This window comes from Pseudonaja textilis, chromosome 6 (genome assembly GCF_049901715.1).
Source record: "Pseudonaja textilis isolate UNSWEBS1 chromosome 6, rPseTex1.2, whole genome shotgun sequence".
Lineage (NCBI taxonomy): Eukaryota > Metazoa > Chordata > Lepidosauria > Squamata > Elapidae > Pseudonaja > Pseudonaja textilis.
In genome coordinates this window covers 18525204-18550214 of record NC_141995.1, presented here as the reverse complement: position 1 = coordinate 18550214, position 25011 = coordinate 18525204, and the positions used below count along the sequence as shown (strand labels likewise).

The 25011-nt window shown below is 38.1% G+C and overlaps 1 protein-coding gene across 1 annotated transcript in view; it reads left to right on the top strand.

The window, feature by feature from the left end:
• Positions 1 to 425: 425 nt before the first annotated feature.
• Positions 426 to 25011, top strand: part of TACR3 (tachykinin receptor 3) — a 40986-nt gene continuing 16400 nt past the window's right edge. Inside the window, exons 1-3 of the mRNA XM_087935951.1 lie at positions 426 to 954; positions 18601 to 18789; positions 19512 to 19662. Of these exons, the coding sequence (XP_087792077.1) occupies positions 521 to 954; positions 18601 to 18789; positions 19512 to 19662 (774 nt within the window). The 5' untranslated portion in view covers positions 426 to 520. The remainder of the gene's footprint in view (positions 955 to 18600; positions 18790 to 19511; positions 19663 to 25011) is intronic.

Below are 25011 nucleotides of genomic sequence, written 5' to 3'. Positions count from 1 at the left end.
TGGACAGTGTATTTGACCAGAATCCATGTTCACTCTGTGAAGTTTCGAGCATCTTTTAGGTAGAATTCGGGAACATCTTTGGCGGTTCGCATTCCTTCCTGGATCCTTGGCCCCGGGAGTCCGGGCAAGTGGCTTTTAAGAGCCGCATGAGATATTAGATGGGAGGAAGGTGAGAGACAGGTGAGAAGCTGCGTTGCGCCGGCGGTGGGAAAGACTTTCGGGCGGTGGGGGGGACTTTCCGCAGGGGCTTCAGTTAAAGGGCCACCGAAAGCGGCGTCCGCGCTCAAAGCGCCCGCCGTTGGCCAAAGCCAGCCAAGGGGAGGGACCGAAGAAAGGGAGGGAGGGGAGAAGCCGCCCCAGCAGCCTATGGAGTCCTCCTCCACTCCGGATTCCGCAGGGATATATAAGAGGCTTCGACGGCCACTCGCTCCTTTCTCCGACCGGCATTCCGACGAAGAGCAACCGCAGCGGAGGGAAGGCACCCTCTGACTTCTCAAGCTTGGCCGGACTCCGAGCCAGAATGACTTCCATCCCCGCAGTCAACTGGAGCGGCGCCGAGTTGGGCGGCTGGAACGGGAGCCTGTCCGCGCCAGCGGGGAGTAACTGGTCGTCGCCGAGGGCCAACTTTTCTAACCAGTTCGTGCAGCCGGCCTGGTGCCTGGCGCTCTGGTCCTTGGCTTACGGCGTGGTGGTGGCCGTGGCCGTCTTCGGCAACCTGGTGGTGATCTGGATCATTCTGGCCCACAAGCGCATGCGGACCGTGACCAACTCCTTTCTGGTCAACCTGGCCTTCTCCGACGCCTCGGTGGCTGCCTTCAACACCCTGGTCAACTTTATCTACGCGCTCCACGGCGACTGGTACTTCGGGGAGGCTTACTGCCGCTTCCAGAACTTCTTCCCCATCACCGCCGTCTTCGCCAGCATCTACTCCATGACGGTCATCGCGGTGGACAGGTGAGAGCGGGGCGGCGGGAAGGGTCGGGGTGACCCACTTGGGAAGGAGGCGGGAGGGCAGACGGACCCGATCGATCCCGGTCCGTCAGCGTGTTTGCTGGCATCACGCCGCCTTCCCTCCCTTTCTTTTTATACGTGCCCTGAGTTTGCATCACCTGGGCGTCCCAGAGCTTAGAAAAACCTAGGTGCGTTCGTCGGGAGGGCAGCTCTTTTTTTAACCGGCGTTTTGGCGGTTGAGCACGTGGGACCTCGAAGAGGTGCGAGGAGTCGAACCTCCGTCTCCCCTCTTAGGAGGCTTCCCCCCCGCCCCCCTCCACCGTCCCAGGAGGCTCTATTTAACCGCCGGGACAGTTGATACATCAGATCCAGACCCTCTTCAAGCTCTGTAGTATGTTCAGCCTCTTCTTCTTCCACCCGAAGCCCTTTCAGCACCTTTTCTCCGGACTGATTGTGGGTGCTTCAGTCAGTCCGGAGAAAAGGTGCTGAAAAAGGCTTCGTGTGGAAGGAGAAGAGGCTGAACATTCTGCATAGCTTGAAGAAGATCTGGATCTGATGGACCAACACCGATCAGTTCTAAAGGTCCAAGACATTCAGATTTCCCTCTTGTCAATGTCACATTTCTTAACAGAGCTAGAATCCACCCCCTTGAAACTATAGGGAGCGGGAATTGTTGATTTAAACTGATCTTGAAAAGCTTCACCAACATAGTTTTCTATGTTCGTTTTTCTACTGTAATTGTTCTAATTTCTGTCTTGGTCCCATTTACCCCACTTGGAGATCTGCTGAATTAGTGGTTCCTCCCTTCCCCTCCATAACCGCTTACAATTATATGGATTGTAATACCATCCTGGTGTTTATGCAAATTGCAAACAGAATAATAGCTTCCCTTGTTTTAATTGAAGTTAAACATATTGTAATTATAGCTAGGTAATAAAGGAGAGGAATTCTTTATAGACCAAGGGGTAAGCATTGTTATCGTGCAAATGCATAAATCAGGATTGCAAATCAGGTTAGAACTACTGTACAACAATGCCAATGGGTTTCTCTTGGAAATGAGAAATCTCACTGCCTAAAACTACCTCTCGGGAGTGTTGTGCTGGTAAAAGGAAGTAAGCCTGGATCCTGGTTTGGGGAGTTGAGGGAGGGCTGAAGGAGATTTGTGGTTCATGGTAGCCACTCATATATTACATATTTTACACCTGTGCCTATTATTTCCTTTTAAAACTAAAGGCAGTAAACATCATGATTCAGAAAGTTCTGTTATCTCTGATACGAAGAAATATTTCTATTTCTAAAATGTACTACTAACTGATGAATAATCTGTTTTGTACATGTTTATTGCTGGAGAAGTTAGACAGGCTTTGATATTTATGACTGGGTTTTCCACTCAGGTTCTCAAAAGTATCTTAGTTTTGTTTTTCTTCACTTGGAAATAATGATAAGGATTCGGCAGTGCTTTGGATTTGATTTTGAAAAATACTTTGAAATGCTGAAAATTAGCCCCTCTTTGGAACTCCGTACAGCAGTCTAGAAGATGTCCCATGAATGACTCGTGTCCTTTGGGAGAGCAAAGACATAGTACATTTGCATGCCTGTATCTTCTGAAACCCTTTTGGGGACCTGAAATAATATCTAGCAATTCTGTGGGTTGCTGGATCTTGGACTCTTCCTCCCCTCTCCCACTTAAAAAAAAAGTGCTGAAAATGAAAATGTCAGATCAGATAAAAGTCCACCTTATTCCACACTCTCAAATATAGTTTTTCTAAAAGTGGTTTGCTCTGTGAAGTTTTATTACATAAGGAGAACACTACTATAACTCAGTCTTATAGATGGAAATGGAGGACATTCAAGGGCATCTGCGTATCTAACTCAGCCTAATTTCTAACTAGTGGATCAATGGAAATAATGAATTTCTTATGAATAGGCATATGTTTTCCTTTCAAATGAACACATGGTGATTGCTAACCTCACTGCCTGCTGATACTGTTCTGAATGAATCATTTGTATCAGTTTGGTGACTGGAAAAGGGGAGAAATAACCAAAAATTCACTTTTAATTCCCTTAAAATGTAATATAAAATTAACACATTAATTTACAAGTAAGTGTCGATTGTAACATTGTGTGTGTGTGTGTATCCAGATTCATTTCATGTTGTGGAGTGTTCCTTTTTCTGTTTTTAAATAATAAAGTGTAGCTGGAATTTAATGCTGAAGTCCTAAAGAACATTGCAGATGAAGTGACAAGGCAACAAACACAATTTTGACTACACAATTGCAGAAAATGAGAAATGATTAGAAGATCCAGTATTAAGTATACTCTGTTATTCAGTTTTTAAAAGTAGTAGAATAAGTTTGTCTAATGTTCACCCACAAGACATGAAGATTTCATTGAGCTGAGAAATGGAACAAAAACACATTATAATAAAATATATTAAAATGGTGTTCTTGAGCTGTCCCAGATTTTTATACCAAGACATATTCCTATCTCTTTTATGCCACTTTGAGTTCCAGGATGAAAGAAGTGTGTCAGAGAAGAGCCTTAACCAATTGCTCACTTTTTAAATACTTATGCAATAACAATAGCTGCATAATTTAAGATTCTGGATTAAAAGCACAAGATATGCATACACTGCCTTGATGAAGTCGAGCAAAATAGCTGCAGTCTATGCCAGGATGCTAAATAACTTGCAAATGTCACACCCACCTTCTTGTTTTTGGTTTGAAGGAAAGTTGAAAGCAAATATAACAAATACTTTGTAATAGTCAGTAACTCAATCAACCCAAGAGATTTTGAAGCCAAGCACAAAGCAATTGCTGTCCGCCATGATTCTACATCCAGAAAGGAGCTAAAATGACTTCTGGTTGAGAGTTTGTAGAAGGTGCAGGTTAGCTTTTCTGTTGCATATATTCTTCTGTTCTTTAACGTTATTGCCATATCCCTCTTTATAGCAGTTGCTGCTTAAGGCATTGGGTAGGGCCAATTTTAGATCAATGGCATTCTCTTCCTGACCCATTCTGGCTTCAAACTGCTTGATGCAGTTGAGAAAGATTTCTAAATTTATTTAATAAGACAGACTGATTATGAGCAGGTGTTGAGAATGGTAGTTAGTAAAGTAAGGTGATGGGGCTCGTTTGTTATAAGTATTTCTAGCTGTCAGGGAAAATTATGAGTATAGATTGAGAGTATAAGGTTTATTTTTATGTGTGCGTGTGTGTGTATCAGGGTTTGGGGCCATTTTGATACCGGTATTAATGTTCGTTCATTAGTTTTACTTGTGGTTGGATAGTGTCTTGGAGATATACAGCTAAAACTACAGTTTTTGTTGCTTGTTATTAAAATACAGTAAATGCTTTAGGTAAAGCAGTCAGATTTGAACACGTAAGGAATTCAGTACATTTGTTAGCAGTAACTACTCTTTCATGTTTTCATGGAATGGTCTTTCCCATTCCTTCCCTCTGAGCCACTTTATATTGGTGATGGCAGAAACAGAATTAGGAATTTTCTTTATGCAAAAATGTGCTCTGTATCATCACTATAGCTGAAGGAAAAATATTAATTGCATCACTTTCTCCTATGTCATAAATGGTGAATGAATGATGAACAAATACAGGAGGCCCGTGTTTAGCAACTGCCTCATTTAGTGACTGATGACAGTTATGACAGTGATGTAATAATACCGGGCCAATCTTTGCATTTACTGTAGGACCTTCATGAGTCTGTAAAACAAAGGAAAGCTGAAGTAAAATCATAAGCCACAATCACAGTTTCACTTGGTGACTACTTCACTTAATGACAAGTTGCAGGTCCCAGCTGTGGGGTCTAAATTATGACTCTCTGTAAGTCAATTCAGCAGGATTGGGACTGAAAGGCAAAAATGGAAGCAGTATGCTCCATAATTGAGTAGATCAGGTTGCCCTGATAGACCGGTCCCACCAGAGAAAAAACAGTTGAGCAGTTCATTCCCTTCAGTCACCTTATTGGCAATAACTGCCAACAAAGAAAGCTGAATGTAGATCCTTGTTTGACACTAAGATGAATGTTGCCGTGTCTTTCAAATATTTAGCTGATTCTGCTATATTTCTGTAATCTTGCACAGCTTAGTACATCAATATAAAGGAAAGGATTATGAAGTATGAAGTTCATCAAGTTAATTATTCTGCAATCATGCTGAGAGATATGTTGTTTATCCAGGAATAATTTTCTTTTCTAGATGCAGATGCAATGTCATATGGACCATTAAGCCTACAAACAGACCAATTTGTTCTGCTACATTGCCACTGATTGGTAGGTTAAAATAGGGAGTGTTTTTAATGGATCAAAACAATATTCTCAGAACTCAGCATACTGCTTGCTGATAAAACCAAGCTGACGTCTTTTTTAATGATATTTCCTCTTTTTTATTCCCTTATATTTGTAGCGAGAAAATCAGCTATTGTTAATGATAGATGATGTTTAAGATCTGCACATCTATAAGTCAGCACTAAATCCTCATATATTCATTCCTCATATATTCATTCATTCCTTGGTAGCTTGATTTATCTGTACCAAAGAGCCCTCAATTTCCCCCAAGTTCATAGAAGCTCATAAAAATAAAATATCTTAAAAACATAAAAGAAAGTATCCAATTAATCTATATTGAATTGACTTGAAGTATTGGTAGAGAATAATAGTGTTTGAGCCTTCTCTCATTTTGTTGATATTAAAATTTATATATTTTTGTAATACATTTGGAAAGGTATATAGCCTCTTGAAATTATTTATTCCAATTGTGTGCAGAGTAAGGAAGGAGGGGGAAAAATTTATATTTCTACAGTGCTCAACTTTAGCATTAATATGATTGTTGTCTCCAACAATACATTTTTATTGATTGTGTATCTCTTTTTTTCCTCGTCCTCCCAGCCATTAGGGAGGGGAAGCCCTAGTTAAAATTCTGCATATTCTGTAAGCCAAAATACTGAGAACAATTTCCAGGCTCAGGCAAGAAAATAAGAAATTATGGAAGACTATCCCCAACCTCCAGGAGTAATTCTTAAAGGTTTAAAATAACAGCAGTGTAAGTTTCAGTGTAAATGTTGCCATCTGACAACGCATTTGTCTCCCAGTCTTTCTCATTGTAACATATACTTACTTCCTTTTGATATTTTTCAAAAAGATTGATTTTTGGCATGGTCAGGATTATGCATTATACATGAAAAAAAAATTTCTTTTATTGTAAGTACAGTGAAGCTGTCCAACGAGAGTGTAGTAAGTCTTTTGCATCAGTTTTATTGCTGGCTCTGGATAGTGATCTCAGAAAAAGTATTCTGTGGGTTCTTGGTGCTGTGTGAGCTTGGTTGTTTTCTTGCAAATGTTCTTATAGGTATTTTCATATAGATGTTCATATGAAAAAAGATGTTGAGACTCTAGAAAGAGTGCAGAGAAGAGCATCAAAGATGATTAGGAGATTGGAGGAAGAAGAAGAGTTGCAAGAATTGGGCATGCCTAGTTTAATGAAAAGAAGGACTGCGGGTGATACAATAGCAGCGTTCCAATATCTCAGGGGCTGCCACAAAGAAGAGGGAGTCACGCTATTCTCCAAAGCACCTGAGGGGAGGACAAGAAGCAATGGGTGGAAACTAATCAAGGAGAGAAGCAACTGAAAACTAAGGAGAATTTCCTGACACAGAACAATTAATTAGTGGAACAATTTCCCTCCAGAAGTTGTAGGTGCTCTGTCACTGAAGATTTTTAAGAAGATATTGGACAACCATTTGTCTGAAATAGTATAGGATTTCCTGAGCAGGGGTTAGACTAGAAAACCTCTAAGGTCCCTTCCAACATCTGTTATTCTGCTAAGATAATTCCTTTGTTTTGAATGAAGGACCTTTGCCAAGGCCACCTTTGATTGCCTGCAACAAAATTCCTTAATAAAGTCTTAAAATCCTGAAAAAGTCTTAGCATCTTAGCTATTGCCAATACAAGTAGTCCTTGCCTTATGATTATAATTGGGACCAGAATGTCTTGCTAAACAAGGCAGATGTTAAGTGAGAGATGCCCACTTTTATTACCTGTTTTCTTCAGCACCAAAACTGTAAAATTCATTCTGCCACACCACACAAAACACACCGGCTGATAAGAGAACTCCCTTCACAGCAGTTCTTAAAACTACACAAAATTACTTGGAGACATCAGCTGGAGATCTGGATTGAGCTTTAACTGGCATGCAAGCTACAGCACACTCTCTTCTTTCCATCACATTCTAGAGAGTCTGTTCTATTCTGAATTATTGCTGGTTGTAATTACAGCTTAATGAGGGCAAATTGAAGCTTATTTCAAACAAATTCTAGCTTAATCTAGGCAAGACAGGTTTTCCAGGATATGAAGATTTTTGGACGAGATAGCATTTAACTTTAGAATCAAACATCATAGCTTATTGATCCTTAATCATTGTTAATTTATCACAGGGTTTGCAGATAGGTTTTATCCTGTTTTGGCCAATGTGCCAACTAACAGAATCTGCTTTTATTTAGTACATTTCTTTTAGACTGAGTTATTGTTATACATTCCCTAACAAGCTGCATTTAGTTGGTCCAGACTGAATAGAAAGTTAGCTTATGCTCCCATATGGGAGGATATGATGAAAACAATTGTACTGGTTACCAATTTCTTTTAGGATATAATTCAAGTCATGCTGGCACCATCATCGCAGAAGTGTCTTCAGACAATACGGACTCCCTCGGTTAAGAAATAGAGATGAGCACCAATCCCTAGAATTGGACATGAATGGACGGGGAAAACCTTTATCTTTATAATTCAATGTGCTAATGATTTCTGTTAAACTCTCCAAGGCTGGTTACAGTAGAATATCTCAGTATACTTTCAGCTTTTAAGTTATGAAACTCTTACTTCTTTGCCCCTCAATCTCTTTCAGCTGCATAGCTAAGAAATTTTTCAAATTCAGATAAGTTTTTAAAGCCAAGTCTTGATATTGTAATTGGTTTTCTTAGCTGCCCTCTTTTATTGCTTGCTTTAAAAATAATGGGATTTATTTTCAACCATGTCCATCACAAATGCTGTTTTTATTTTTATTTTTCATGTGACAGGGCAGGATAAAATATTTCTATAATAATAGTGTATTTCACGGAGAAGGAAGATAAAAGTCTGAATAGCATTATACTGTTTCCAATAGTAAGGAGACAGAGATTTAGAGAGTTCATTTCAAGAGGATAAAGAGAATAAATATTGCTAGTCAATGTAAAACACAGCAGTTCTTCCAAATTATTGCTTTTCTTGAGTTGTAATGCATGAAAGTGAACAGGAAAGACCACTGCTGAAGGTTGTAGCAAGAATACTAATTTTCTAGAAACTTTCTTTTAATTGATTTATGGTAAAAGAACAAAGCATATGAACCAGAGAAAGAGAAAGATGTTCATATTAACATAGCTAAAGAATAATAAATAAAAATGTACGTAGACGGGCAAATCATTTTTTTTTAAAAAGAGCATGCAAATTAACAAAATTGCTAGACAGTTAAATGTCTAACAGCTGCAGCAATTACAACACATTGTATGATCCCTTTGGAAATACCTGATGATTTGTCAGTGAAGAGGAAGCTAATAATCTCCTCACCTGAACTAACATGGTTGTAGATGGAGGTGCATTATTACAGGGTGTCAAACTCAACACCTATGGGCTGGATATGGTCCACAGGATGCTTAGATCTGGCCCATGGGGCCAGCCTAGAAATATCAAAGGACTGGCCTGCGGTGCCTCTGCCAGCCAAAATGGGCTGCAGGGTAGCCGTGTGTGACCCATATACACACAGCCTGTTTTTGGCCTCCACAGCCTCTTGCACACCGTTTTGGCCAGCAGGGTGCTGCAGGAGGCATCCATCCTGTCTGTCCCCCCGCCCCGCCTGTGGAGGAGAAATTCAATGCTGATCCAGTGCTGATCCATAAATCCAGTTTGACACCCCTGCATTATTAATTTAGTTTGCTAAACTGTGCACAAGGGGCATTACAAGAGCTCACAAGAAACTCCCTTTCTTCCAACAGACAAGAACAAAGTCAGTCTTGCACAGGGATATTATGAAAGGTTTGTCCTCCAGAAAAGTTGGCAGGACGCTGTAAGAGGCAAGGAGCAAAGGTCTCCTGTGTTCAAAAGATATTTGTTAAACAGTTAGCATTAGATAAATAAGTCCACTTCAATATCGGTGCATACACAAAGTGGGAAGGGCGTTCACTGAAACCATATTGAATGTCTGTGTGAAGGGCTCATAGTTCCAGTTCAGACAAGCCTCTCCTGGAACTAAGTGGTTCCAAATAATGAAGTGAAAGTCTTTAAATATTTAAGTCTGCAGCAATCTGTCTTCTTTGAGGCTTTGAAAACATGCTACACAATCAATCAGGTGAGGATGCTGCCCAGGAAAATCATACTGTAATTTAAACCCATGGCATCAATCCAGCATAGCAGCAAGTAGATATGCAAAGAGATAATCTTTGGATTTCAATCTCAGCAGGGTATTCAGAGCAAAACCTGGATTTGGACTGTGTTGCCCTATTAGAACTTAGGTCACGAGTGTGACAAGTCTTTGTGTCGCACAGCAGGAGATTGATGATCTTATTTCTGAAACGTTTGGTAACAGTTTGGAAATAGTTATGTCTGTTATAGTTATCTAAGTACAGAATGGCACTTGAAAGATTATGGGCATAATGAAACCAATACCACCGCCATTAATATAATAAAGGATAGAGTATGATTTTTGAAATAAATATTCAGGATACCTATGGCTATCTTTGCATTTTGGTTAAGTTTGTTGTAGGCCTTTGAGGTAGACCAGACTAGGAAGCCAAATTTATGAATGCCAACAGTAGTTTTATGATAGGGTTACAAGTTAAGGACCTCTGCAAGTCTGAGTGAACTCTGTCCTCCATCCCTTCATCTCTAAGTGAACTAGGAAGGGTTAAACCTGAGACACTTTCTCAAATTATCTTTTTTTCTCTCTGATTCAAGTGGTTTTTTCTGACCATTGTCTTGGTTGTGATTCTTTCTCCTATTCTTCAATGTTACTCTTAGAGCACATTACAACATGTCATATAAAGTAATAAGGAGTACTTCTCTTTAACTCAGGCATCTCCAAACTTAGCAACTTTAAGACTTGTGGACTTCAACTCTCAGAATTGCCCAGCCAGCATGTCTAGTTGAGGAATTCTGAGAATTGAAGTCCATAAATCTTAAAGTTGCCAAGTTTGGAGAACCCTGCTTTAACTAAAGAGGATCATTTTTCATATAAAAACAACAACATCAGGGTGAAGCTCATCCCCTGATGGCTATATGAATATCATCCTCAAGGTTTGCCATTATCACATTAGGACTTCAGAGTTAGAGGTGAAAATAAGTTTCAGAAGGTGTAGTGTCATGCACATAGCATCCACATGCAACTCTTTAAAGCAGTTGCACGACTGACTGCACCACAATAACAGCAATAGATTTGTTGGGCTGAAGAATTTACAGGCTATATGCATTCTGATGGGTGCTCTATACCATACTTCTACCTTCAAAACCTCAGTGTGGTGCACTATATGCATTACAATATTTTGCTAATGTCATCAGAAGTCTTTTGACTTTCAGCATTGTCCATCAGATGTTTCTCTTTCTGCATTCATTTCAGAGCTGACATCAGTGTAAAGTCAGGAGACAACTGCTGAAAATACAGCTCAATCTTCCAATTTCTACTAAGAAAAATTCTAGATTGTCTAGGCTCCATGAAGTATTGCATCCATATCGGAGTGGCACAGTTTAAGGATTCAAGCACATGCATGAAAGTTGGTTTGGGAAACATCACATTAGTGTCTCTGCATTTCCTATGATTTTATGCACCACTGAAGCTCCTTGATGATGTGACAAGCTGCCATTGCTCTTGATCTCCTAAGACAAAGCCCAGGGTATCAATCTGTGACATTGCTCAGCTTGTGACAATAGCAGAGAAAGAAATTTGACTTATCTTTCATTTTAGCAGCAATTAACAGGTAGCTATGAGGGATAGAATTGCAATCAGATTACTGTTTTAGTATGCCATCACTAGTAAACCATCAAAACATGGATTTGTCACCATCTTGTGTAGTTATAATTAATATGCACTGCTCAAAAAAATAAAGGGAACACAAAAATAAGACATCCTAGATCTGAATGAATGAAATATTCTTATTAAATACTTTGTTCATTACATAGTTGAATGTGCTGACAACAAAATCACACAAAAATTATCAATAGAAATCAAATTTAGCAACCCATGGAGGTCTGGATTTGGAGTTACCTTCAAAATTAAAGTGGAAAAAAACACTACAGGCTGATCCAACTTTGATGTAATGTCCTTAAAACAAGTCAAAATGAGGCTCAGTAGTGTGTGTGGCCTCCACGTACCCATATGACCTACCTACAATGCCTGGGCATGCTCCTGATGAGGTGGCGGATGGTCTCCTGAGGGATCTCCTCCCACACCTGGACTAAAGCATCCCCAACTCCTGGACAGTCTGTAGTGCAATGTGGCGTTGGTGAATGGAGTGAGACATGATGTCCCAGATGTGCTCAATTGGATTCAGGTCTGGGGAACTGGTGGGCCAGTCCATAGCATTAATGCCTTTGTCTTGCAGGAACTGCTGACACACTCCAGCGAGATAAGTTCTAGCATTATCGTGCATTAGGAGGAACCCAGGGCCAGCTGCACCAGCATTTGGTCTCACAAGGGGTCTGAGGATCTCATCTCGGTACCTAATGGCAGTCAGGCTACCTCTGGCGAGCACATGGAGGGCTGTGCAGCCCCCTAAAGAAATGCCACCCCACACCATTACTGACCCACTGCCAAACTGGTCATGCTGGAGGATGTTGTTCTCCATGACGTCTCCAGGCCCTGTCACATCTGTGCTCAGTGTAAACCTGCTTTCATCTGTGAAGAGCACAGGGCGCCAGTGGCAAATTTGCCAATCTTGGTGTTCTCTGGCAAATGCCAAACGTCCTGCATGGTGTTGGACTGTAAGCACAACCCCCACCTGTGGACATCGGGCCCTCATACCACCCTCATGGAGTCTGCTTCTGACCATTTGAGCAGCCACATGCACATTTGTGGCCCGCTGGAGGTCATTTTGCAGGGCTCTGGCAGTGCTCCTCCTGTCCCTCCTTGCACAAAGGTGAAGATAGCCGTCCTGATGTTGGATTGTTGCCCTCCTATGGCCTCCTCCACATCTCCTGATGTACTGACCTGTCTCCTGGTAGTGCCTCCATGCTCTGGACACTACGCTGACAGACACAGTGAACCTTCTTGCCATAGCTCGCATTGATGTACCATCCTGGATGAGCTGCACTACCTGAGCCCCTTGTGTGGGTTGTAGACTCCATCTCATGCTACCACTAGAGTGAAAGCACCACCAGCATTCAAAAGTGACCAACCCATCAGCCAGAAAGCATAGGAACTGAGAAGTGGTCTGTGGTCACCACCTGCAGAACCACTCCTTTATTGGGGATGTCTTGCTAACTGCCTCTGCTTTCCACCTGTTGTCTATTCCATTTGTGCAACAGCATGTGAAATTGATTGTCAATCAGTGTTGCTACCTAAGTGGACAGTTTGATTTCACAGAAGTGTGATTGACTTGGAGTTACATTGTGTTGTTCCCTTTATTTTTTTGAGCAGTGTATTTCCCTGCAACAATATGTGGCAATGCCCAAGTATAACATAGTTTTAAAGAGGTAATTATAAACAATAAAAAATGGAAAATAAGACCATTGATGTTTATTCATTTTGATAGTCCTTTAGTCATATAGATCAACATGGGTCTGAATTACCATAGCTAGCAGTTATTGTATGAAGAAATTGTAGTCCTTTGTCTTGCTTTTCTTCACAAAACCATCAGTTGGCCAAGAAACATTGCTGGCTTTGATCCAAATACAGATATTCTTGGCTAACATATAAGATGGTGTGAGAATCCATTTTTGTTACCTCTTGGATACATGTTTGTATATTTCAATTTGTTTAATGAAAAGATCAGGAGAATGGAACTCTTCTGCTTTGGGTACCATGGAGTATAAATCTCACTAGAGTAAAAACTGTATATAAAGAAATAAGATCCTGTTTGGATGAGTATGGAAGCTCTTTTGAGTGGAATTCTTTTTTCCTACATCTGGCTTATGTGCATTATTTTTAAAATGACATTCAAGCCTTCCAACTGTGATATATATTTCCTCTTTTCCTTGCAAGTTGTATATAGATAATTATGCACAGATTTTGAAAGAATAAAATTTGCCAAAGTCCCTGATGTTTACATTACTAAAGCTGTGGGAAGCCTAAGTTCATGATTTCTCCTGAATTTGGACAGAAGAATATTCAAACTTTTTTAAATGAAATGTTCAAAGACATGGGTGCTAAAGAAAATTGGTTCTTTCTCTTTTTTAATATGCCCCCTTGAGATCTTTGCAATTGTTTTTGTTCATGAGAAATCGTTTTATGCATAATTAGTTTTATATCCCTCCAGTGTACACAGTGCGTATCATGTCTCTTTTGCTGATCTTTACAGTAATGAGAAGGAGTAACATTTGTTTTTTACAAATAGTAAAACTGAATAAGCCCCTGACTGCTAGAATCAAAAAGGGGGGAATTTAACAGATAAGGGAAATGTCTATTTGATGCTTCATGCATAGAACATTGGAATGAGAATCTCTTCAGTTAAGACATGTCCCAGTTGTGAATTGTCTAATCAAAGGAAATCTTTGTTCAATAATTTATCTCAAATTCTCTTCAAATAAAATTCACCAAGGCAGAAATCTGCAGCCCACTTTGCTGTTCTACAATGCTTCACACATAATCATTTTGATATGTATTAAAGTACCTCTGGGGAAGAAAATAGAGGTTTATTGCATTGTTGATGGCTTAGTTGCCTGGAAAAAGCAAAATGTTGCCTTCAGGTAAGTAACCTTTGGCGTAAGCTTCAAACAGATGCTTTATTCACAGACTTTTCCTGATTCCATGTAGACTAGTTGAGAGTACAACTCCCAAAATTTCCAGGTACCATATCCTTTGCAAATGCTTGTATATTTTAATGTTTTATGGTTTTATGATTGTTTTGATATGTCTGCTTTTATTGATTGGGATATTCCAGCCAGCTTTTACTTCTTGTGAGATGGGAATGTGATTAATAAATAATAAATTTCATATATAAGCAAGATGCATTTGAAAAAGATGTACTTTTCTGGCCCTTCTCAACTTTAATACATTGTTTTTGCACATCAGTAGATAGTTGGTATAATCAGAATAGTAGTGTGAGCATAAACAAGACATTAAATATATTCGCATAAGTCATGGGTTCTATTAACGTTGGCTGTATGTTCTAGTTTATCTTAAAGATCTCACACTAATATGATTCATATAGTACACTATGCCACAATAAGGTTTATTTTAGTTCCCTTCGGCCAACTTCTAAACCACAACTATGGTTTAGCAGTTACATGTACCTAATGGGGTACATATTCCAGACACTTAACCCTATATTCAAAGACCTGTTTCTCAAGAAAAGAGTTAAAGAATATGCTAGATTAGTTTCTTTTTTGCAGGCTAAACTGAAGGTACCATACATAAAGAAGATCTGCTTATGTCAATATCAGGGGTGGGATTCTAAAGGTTCTCACCTATTCACTAGAACCGGTTGTTAACTTTCTAAGCAGTTTGGAGAACCAGTTGTTGGAAGAAATCTCCTTCTGTTTTTTTCTACCCTTCTTGCATTCTTGGTGGTATGCCTAGACTTACTGTCTCCAAAGGAGGTTTTTTTTTCTTTGCTGGTACTTTCTTAAAGGGGAAGGGTTGTTTTAAGCTTTTTTACACTGCTGTTGGGAGGAAATACTCCCCTGTTGGAGTTAACACTTTGAAGAAATAATTGAATAACGAAGCAGAGCTGCCAGAAAGCTTTTAATGACAAGGAACCAAGATGAGTGACATTCAGCAAGGTTTCTTGGCTAGCTAGAAAGATTGACATTCAAACGTGAGTTTACATCCCTTTTTGGGTTTTGGTCTAAAACTGGTGACCATTCAAAGTTACAGTGGCACTGAAAAAAGTGACTTATGACCATTTTTCACACTTACAAACATTGCAGCATCCCCACTGTCATGAGAGGCCAGGCGAGGAGAAGCGCCCCTTGATGTGAGTGACATCAAGTTGGCCACACCCACCCAGTCACATGATCATCAAGCCACGCCCACCAACTAAGCCATGCCCACAGAACCAGTTGTTAAAAAAATTGAATCCCACCTCTGGTCAGTACACACTCAAAAACCCATATATAGGAATGTGAAGAAAGGGTTTTTGATTCTGAGGTATTTTTCTCCCATCTTTCCAAGCCACTGAATATTTGGCAATTCTCTTCATATCCATGGGAGACGAGTTGTGATGGCCATGATTAGTTTCCGCAAGCCTGGAAACCATTGTTTCCTGCTTCACCTGCTTTATTCCTAACCATAGTTATGCAATGTTTGTTACATTATATGCTCAAGCAGATGCTGTCAAAAATACATAATTGATTGTCATTTTATGAACTCTCTTTATCCCACACACCCCCATGTATATTTATAAGGTAGCTTTAGCTTATCCATATAAAACAGTCACTAACAGAGTATTACATTATCAAAGTATAGATTCAGTTTTTATTGGCAAATTTTATTGCCCATAGAAATGCAGGCAGCAGTTAAAGCAGAAAAAAATTAAATCTTTATGAATATAATAAAGATGTTTGATAGAACAAAAAGGATTAGGAAAATTCTGGGGACTGTGAGTGTTAACATTGCCATTTCTATCTTAGGAGGAGAGCTTTTCCTGAGAAAGAAGAAAGTTGTGAAAGTTACTCAAAGAATAGTAAAAAAAATGGACATAATTTCTCAAAATCATTCTGAGATTTTGTTTGTCCAGTCAATTGCTCAGGAATGAACTCAGATGTCATATTTTTAAAGCAGACATAGCAAATTAGATCAGGGAAACATTGAATTCACAAAATTAATATTGAGCAATTGTGTCTTTCAAAAATGGCTAAAAACATCCTATACTTTAGGTAACCTGGGGACTTACTCATATAGTAAATATTGCTTTTGAGAAAAGAGCCATGCAATTTAATTTTTTTTCAGAATTACCCTTTTGTACACATTTACTTTTCTGAGCCAAATTATCTTTCATTTTTTTTACTTTTCAATTCAGATGGAAGTCTGTCTTTTAAACACATTCAATGCTCTCAGCATTTCTGGAGGTCCTTATAAATAATATATTTCCCAGGTCAGAGGTTACCTACTTTGTGGGTTCCCAAATGCCATCATCAAATTGGTCACAAAATGGCCATGACATAAGCATTCCAAAAGTTAATCATGAGGCTGCTCAATTTGAGATTTGGATATTTTAAAAATCCCAAATAGCCTTGTCATCTATTTTGATCTTGAGACCGTCATTAAATTTGGAGACATAGAAGTGCCTTGGGGCTCATGAATGCTGTTTTCATGAACCCTGATGTTACATTTGATTCACTGGAAGTATTTTATTATTCATAGAAAACATAAGAACCGGAAAGGACAATGCTGGTCATCAGAATTGAACCTGCTCAGTGTGTGATACACTATGACCATCCAGTCTCTGTCTGAAGATTTTTAGTGAAGGAGAACTCATCATCTCATACTCCACTTATTCAATAGACTAACAGCTTGTATAGTTGCAAAATTCTTTCTGAGGTCCAACCTAAAGCTGTTTCCTTGTAATTTTAATCCAATGGTTCTGGTCCTGCATTTTGCAGCAATAGATAACAAGTGAACTTCTGTTTGACAGTCTTTTAGATATTTGAAAGGTGCTATCACACCTGTCCTGTGCTTTCTATTCTATATGCTAAGTGTGCCAAATTCTTTAACCATTCCTTGTATGATCATATGTAAATTCAAAGAGAAAATGGTTAACAATTAGAAGTATGTGTTTTTTTTGGATGAGAAGACATTGACATTATCTTAAAGATAAAGTTTATTTATTCACAATTGATGAGAAAAAAGCTTCTAACCAGGAAGAAGAGCTGGACTAATACAACTAGCACTCTATTTCTGGCTTGCATGAGGCATTGGGAACAGCACTAAAGAAGGATTTGGGAAGGAGGAGGTTTCAGGTGTGAAGTCTTCTAAGGCCTTTCACTTTTCTTGCCACTGCATCTGAATTAAATGCTCATAAAGAATAATCAGACATGTGAATGTTCAGTGTTGTGTTATGTCCTCTCTTGCCAAGAACTATTGGATTATAAGAACTGACTAGAATGCCTTTGTAAATGGAGCAACAGGAAAAGGAATTGGGATGGTCTAGAACAGATTCCGCATAAATCCTAGGTGTTAGTATGCACTTGACTATGAAGACTCTTGCTGTCTGGCCTTTCTGACAGTGTTCTGCGTTTAAAATTCCCAAACAGAAAAGATTGGAGCAGTATAGGAGAGCAAAACCCCAGTCTGACCACATATGCCTAGGCCTTTGAATAGGCATTTAGTGTGAATGAGAAGATGCATATGTATATGTCATGGACAAAGTAGAATTCCCCTGAATTTTTATAGATTTATGTTACAAGCCTTGAACAACAAGGTTTTTTTAATGTATAATGAAGTCATCCAATGTAACATGGAAAGAATGAAGAAAGAATTAGAACCAAGATTTGTTTATGTTTTCATCCATTTGTTTCCTGCCTTCCACATACATTAGTATAATGAAGGCAGCTTAAAATACAATGTTGTTTCTTTTTTACTCACGTTTTACGATATTAACATCTGGGCAGATACTGTGTCCCTTTAAAGATTTATAATTATTATTTTTAAAAAAATCTATCTAGCAACCATTAAACAAAGATTAGATTTAGAAAGTAAAACAATAAATAAGGTATACAACATTGTATATATAAAATTAAGTTAGTTAAACTGTGCATATGTTTACAAGCCTTGGAAAATAAAAATAGTAATGAAAGGTATATGAAAAGAACATCAGGGAAGTTGCTCTGGGGATATGATTTTCATAAGTTGGATACCATCACTAAAACGTCTCTTTTCCAATATGGTAGTCATATATGCCTCTCCCTTCTCAGACCTACGCCATCTGCTAAAGAGAACTGCTAAAGAGGATAATAAAATATATCCAGAATGACGAAAAATTAAGATACTCCATAAAAGTTATGTTTTACAAGATGGGCAGCCCTATAAATCTTCTAAATAAAAAAGTAAAGTTTTGAAAGGGAATTCTAAAAAGAAAACAGATGAACCAAAAAAGTTCAAAAGAACATTTCTTTTATTTGTATATAGTATTAATGACTTTTCATGGGCTTCACTCATACAAAAAAGTAAGTATTGTCTTGAGAATGGCAGCCCTCAGCCAAGCCTGATAATTGGTGACATTGTCAGAGATTATCATGAGACACATAATCAGAGAATCATCTATGTGTTGGAATTGAACTCACAGAACCAGGTATGCAGAGAATTGCAATGTGGCATTTTGCAAGGGTCACACTGAAGAAACCTATTGTGATTCAGCACAAAACAGCAGCTCTCAAGTTACAATTTCCTACTATCTGCACTTCTACAATAATGTCTTGCTGTTCACTGGTTGTTGCTTGCTTGCTTGTTTGTTTTAACAGATACATGGCCATTATTGATCCTTTGAAGCCCAGGCTGTCTGCCACTGCTACAAAAATAGTGATTGCAAGTATATGGATTCTAGCATTCCTCCTTGCATTTCCTCAGTGTCTCTTTGCTAAGACTCAAGTGGTGCCAGGACGGATTCTGTGCTATGTTTTCTGGCCAGGTGGTATGAAACAACGTTTTACGTAAGTCAATACTTTAAATAGTTGTGTATTTTTGCATGCTTCTTTTGCCCTACAAAAGCATAGAAATATGATACCTGACATAGTGGTTCAAACTAAAGATGACAGATGAAGAAGTAGATTGCAAATCTCGGATGTTGTGGAACAAGATCTTTCCAAATAAGATCTTAAAGAAGAGGAACATTGCTTTGTTTTTCCATCTGTGAAAAATCATATAGAATTATTTATCACTTTAAATAGGAGTTAGTCTGTTACTGTATAACTAATAATGTAGCATATTACAATTCATCAGATGCATAGAATATTGTGCTATAGAGGTGACTGTATTTGTGTATATGAATGGGATATGTGAAGGAAAAGGAGTATGGTGCCGAGTATAGAATAGATTGTAAGTATTAACAAATTAGTAAATATGATACAGACATGCTTAAATTGGTGAGCTGGTTTGCATATTATAACAAATCAGGGTCTTTGTGTGAATTCATGAGACATTATATCTCTGAAATTCTTAATTCCACTCTTTTGTAACAAAATCAATCTTTGTAAATTTTATTCAATGAAAGCTATGTTGAAATAAATACAATTTGAATCATTTCATAATGATTTTGAAGTATACAAGTTCTGATATTATATTCATGAAGAATGCTGGTTGCTTTTAAGAGCACAAACGACAACATTTTTTAAAGAAATGTTTTTGGTGTCAGGCTCATGTTCTTCTCTTCTAGGTATCATATCATTGTAATTGCATTGGTCTATTGTTTCCCCCTGCTTGTCATGGGCATCACTTATACGATTGTTGGAATTACGCTGTGGGGTGGAGAAATCCCAGGTGATACTTCTGACAAATACCATGAGCAGCTGAAAGCTAAGAGAAAGGTACTGTAAAACTTCAGCTTTTTTATTTAGCAATTATTAAAGGATTTTACAATATTTACAAGCTACCCTATCTTCAGGCTGTAAGTGGTGTACAAAGTATTAGGAAATCATTAAAAGCAAGGGCATAAGATAAGGGATGGCTGCTCAAATTTTCATTCCTGGTCAAAAACTCATTGAAAAAATAGGAAATGGGACAACTCGCTATAACCAACTTGATGTGGCCAAGATGACATGGCCAACTCTTCGCAGCAACTTACCATACCCAACTCAAGACATACAATTCACTGCAGGACAACTTGCTGCAGGACAATTCCATTTAATTATTTAAAATAAATAAAAAAATATTTTAATTTTTGCCATTCACATTTTTATTCTGTCTCTCCTTTTACATCATATTCCTTTTACATTGTATTCCACCATTTCTTTGATATTAGTATAACTCTTGTCCCACTGTGAGTTGTCTTGCAGCGAATTGGCTGTGGTGAGTTGGCCATGGCAAGTTGACCATGGAGAGTTGGCCATGGAGAGTTGACCATGGTGAATTATCATAGACCTGCAACCTAATGGTCTTACAGCATCTTCTGCAATGTCAGAAGGATGGGTACCATGTAGTTCTCCAATGGGAACATTTTCCACAATGTAGGAGCAGCTGCAGAAAAGACATCTGATCCACACACTCCTTACTTCATTTAGGGATGTTGTGGGAAAGTTGGGATGTTCAGCAAGTCCTCTCAGTGATCAGAATGGGCAGGAAGAGTAATCTGAGGTACACTAATCAGTGATTGAAATACAGGTGGCAAAACTGGTTTTTAAATATTTAGCAGCAACTTTATGTTTTATAGGAAGTAATAATTTAGGCACCTGAAATGTGCATATGTAGATTGTATCCATGCATAAATTTAAAAATTACTATTCATTTAAAACACTTTGTGTCTTGCAACAGAGGAGAAGACTTGCCTATCTGGTCAGTGATTGATTATGTGCCATCAAGTCATTTTCTATTCCTAGTGATCACTTAAGTAAATTTTCTTCATGAAAATCTGTCCCTAGTCTTTACGTTTTCCAACAGTATAACTGAGTTTGTCCACCTTGATGCCAGCTGTTATCTTCTTCTCCTTCCTTTCTTCCAACTTTCCCAGTTTGAGAACCTATTCCTGAAAGCTAGGTCCTTGTATAATATGTCAGAAGTAGGGTAATGTGAGCCTTGATTGACAACTCTAGGTAGATTTCTTCTGTGATCCATTAGCTTGTTTTCTTGGCTGTCCATGGCATTCACAAGAGTCCTCTCCAACTTCAACATTCAGAAACACCAACACTTATTATTAGTAGACAATTTTAGAATCTCTTTATCATTCAATTGTGTTTGGAATAAATAGTCAAGGTGGATGGGGACACTCATAACCTTTGCGGTGATGCTGAATTGCAGCTATCAGAGCCTTACCATTGACCATGCTAGGTGGAGTTAATATGGATCATAGTTCAATATCTGGAGGGTGCCAGTTTCCCTACCCTTCAAAACAAGGTTCTGCAAATGAACGATTCTTCTCTAGTGAATCTGCCAATAGAGCCTGTCCTTTGTAAAGGAAGATGCCTGAATACACTGACATTAAATCATCCCCTAAAGCAGAGGTCTCCAAACTTGGCAACTTTGAGACTTGTGAATTTCAGCTCCCGGAATTCTCCAGCCAATAGCTGCCTGGAGAATTCCTTGAGTTGAAGTCCACAAGTCTTAAAGTTGCCAACCTTTGCCCTAAAGCATCTGGTTCCACTCCAAGTCACTATTTTCCAATACAGACAGCATTAAACCTTAACCATGCAGAGTAATATTGATTGGTTTTTTCATTTTGTCAATAAAGAACAAGTTTATACAGAGAGAGCTAACACGTTTAATCAATCTAAAATTGTAAATCCAGGATCGCACTGTCTTTCCATTGTAAAATCTTATTTATTTGAAACATTGCAAGTAGCTGATAATAATCTTATGGTTTATTATCTATTATTAAATAGTCTTTAATATTCTGTTTTAAAAATGCATTTCAATATTGAGGACAACTCAAGAGTTTTAGATGTCCCTAATGCTAATAAAATATTCTGCCATTACACTGTTGCAGGCAATTCAAACTTCTACTGCAAATGTTTAAATGCGTTAAACATTTGATCAGTAAGGAAGAGTTGTAAAGTGCGAATTCCCCAAAATATGCATGATTTTAAAGCAATATGTAATTATCTGAATTATTCCAAATAATCATATGAATAAAGAGCAAAGAACTAAAATATTTTACTATGTTATATTTTTTCCATTTGTCCATTAAATTTCTTTGTTTCTTTTTGTCTCTATGATAAAGAGATGTTTTTTAAAAAATGTCCGAATTATGCTTAAAATGAACTCATATTCAGTTACTACTTTAATAATGTAGGATCTTGGTCCACAGCCCTCTTCACTGTTCTGACTGTGGCTCAGCGAGAGATTTTTAAATGCTGTCAACAAAATAAGCAAATCAACTCAGGTCCCATTTATCAATTTGTTTTTTTTCCATGGCTTAAAGTTCATCTTGTTTTTTCTTGAAGGGATATATGTCTGGGTTTGTTTTGGATATTTCAAATGAGTGTTGATTCATGCTGACTGCCTGTGGAAGCCCCTGATATGGCCTTTTGCATAATGTGTGGGATGATTTGGGTAATAGGTTTCCCCATTTTCATTAATGAAACATTGTCAATTTCAGAAGCACAGCTAGCACTTTTCTGTCTCAACATGCATTTGGTGACTGATTGCAGAACAATTTTGGAGAGAAGCAATAAATGTACAGTTCCTACAATTTATCTGGATTTGAGCTTTATCAAAATACCAAAAAAATCACTTTGAAAACTTTTGATTTTCTAGAAAGGAATGATGGCCCAGTGAGGTTTTGGGAGGTTGGTGAATGGTTTGTAATAGGAAAAGGCCCTCCCTCCATTTTGTCAATGTGGTGAAACAGTCTAAGGTGGTGTTTCTCAACCTTCAACTCCCAAAATTCCCCAGCCAGCAAATCTGGGAGTTGAAGGCCACCCATCTTCAAGTTGCCATGGTTGAGAAACACTGGTATAAGAGAATTGGTACTGCTGAAGATAGTGGACTCAGGAAAATCGCTTAATATGGGGAACTCAAGAAGAGTACGCATAGTAGAATCTTCAACTGGAGAAAATTAAGGAGGATATATATTTTTGTTAATGCTTTTCATGTAGCATTACCTTGACTATTTATTTATTATCTAGATTAACTTTTCTACTTGGGAATAACTAACAAAACTAAACAGAGTTACACATTCAGAGTCAGGCTGATGTTGTGTTAAGCCATCAGGCTAAAGAGGCTGTGAGTTCATGTCCTCACTTAGGCACAAAATTGGCTGGATGGCCTTGGGCCAGTCTGTCTCTTAGCCCTACAGTATGAAGGAGGCAATGGATTGTAGTTTACAATCTTTCCAGGAAAATTTCAGGGGCTTCCACAGGCAATTAGCATGAATCAACACTCATTTGAAAGATCCAAAACAAACTCAGACATATAGTCCATATTTAATATATCAGACAGAGAGTGATACCCGGCTAGATAGAATTGATGAAAGTAAACATTTTTTCTGTTTCCAAATATCTCTCTGGCCCCATATAGTATTCACAGCTAATTCAGCACAATCAGAAGAGACCAGGTTTGTGGAGGATGACCAAGGGTTCTTATCTTGTAGCATACAGCAGCTTGATGAACACCAGATGCAAATTGATCATTCTTTTTTTCCTGTAAAATAAATATTAGCGGGTCATTGATATATGGTGCACCTGATACAAAGTCTATCTCTCTTTTTTTCACACTGAAATTTTCACGGATATGTTGCTAAAAATGATTTTAGTAACATTTAACTTAAGGCAAGACCTTAGTTGACAAATTTGACATTTAGAAGATGAGCAGCTAGTTTAATAACTTAGATACAGAAACAGCAGGGCTGTACTGATTAGAAAAAGATGAGGGCTCTCTGAAAACTTCACCCTGATTCAAATTCTATTATAAACATTTGAAATGCATTTTGGGATGAAAATCCAGTTTCTACTGCTCATGTTCTAATGAAATACATACATACATACATACATACATACATACATACATACACATAAATATATATATAAATATTGCTCATGAGAAAATAATTTCTGAAAGTCTGACCATTTTGTTTAATACCATACTTGAACATCCATGTTATCTCACATATATGCTGAATCTGCCAATCAACAGTGCTACACTGAAATTTTATGTTTTATTTATTCTTATCCTGCCTACATTATTTTTAGAAAAAAAAAACTCAAGGTTGCAAACATACCTAATATTCTAATATTTATTCCTTCTCCTACTTTCCCTACAAATCATGCCACCCTTTTCAGATTATAAAATGACATGCAATATAATAAACGTCACAACTAATTTTTTTAATAGAGTTTTCTGGATTGTTGCCATCAGCTTATTTTCTTGTACAAAAGTCCTTCCATTCTTAGGAATTACCAGGGGCTGACTATGAAGATAAAATGAAAAGAGCACTTAGTGTGACAGATTATGTTTGTGAAGGAACAGTGGTTTTTGAATTCAAGAAGTATCTTATTCTTGATTTAAGAAAAGGTTAGGGCCATATTTGATAGCAAAATGAATATTTTACAAATTCCATATACCATAAATGTACACCCAAGGGTAACAAAAATATGATCACTCATCATATCTTATTCTGAGGTTCTTACCAATCAAATTAAGAGACATTACATTTGAGCACCAACTATGATGCTTCAGAGTTTGGATGTAGTCCCTAAAGCCCTTCTAAACTTTGCTAGAAAAGTGCAATTTTTACTATGGGAGAATTTATTCTTTACTAAGTAAATATATAGGAAGTAATAAAATTAACTGAATATCATTAGTACAGTTTAGTTATCATACAAAGGCATTCATTACAAAATGATGATGCATGCATTACGACATCAGACAAGTGAAGTAATTACATCATGATGTTTGATGCAAGTATGTAAAGCATGTTGTTTACACAATGATGTCATGCCATGTCAAATGATGTCATTTGTCATCATTCCCCATCTCCTTGAGATGCCCAATTATGGAGCTAAATAGAGTTACTGAAATCTTCTCAAAGTCCCATCCTTTTTCTTAATATTGAAAATTCTGCCTTCTAGAACCTTATTCATTTCCTGTATATATTTCAATATTTCAATCATGTTATTCCTTTCCCTTCTATCCTCCAAGCTGCATGTATTCAGTTCCTCCAATCTTTCCTGCATAATTTGTCCCTCAGACCTTGCACCATATTTGTTGCCCATCTCTGGACTCGC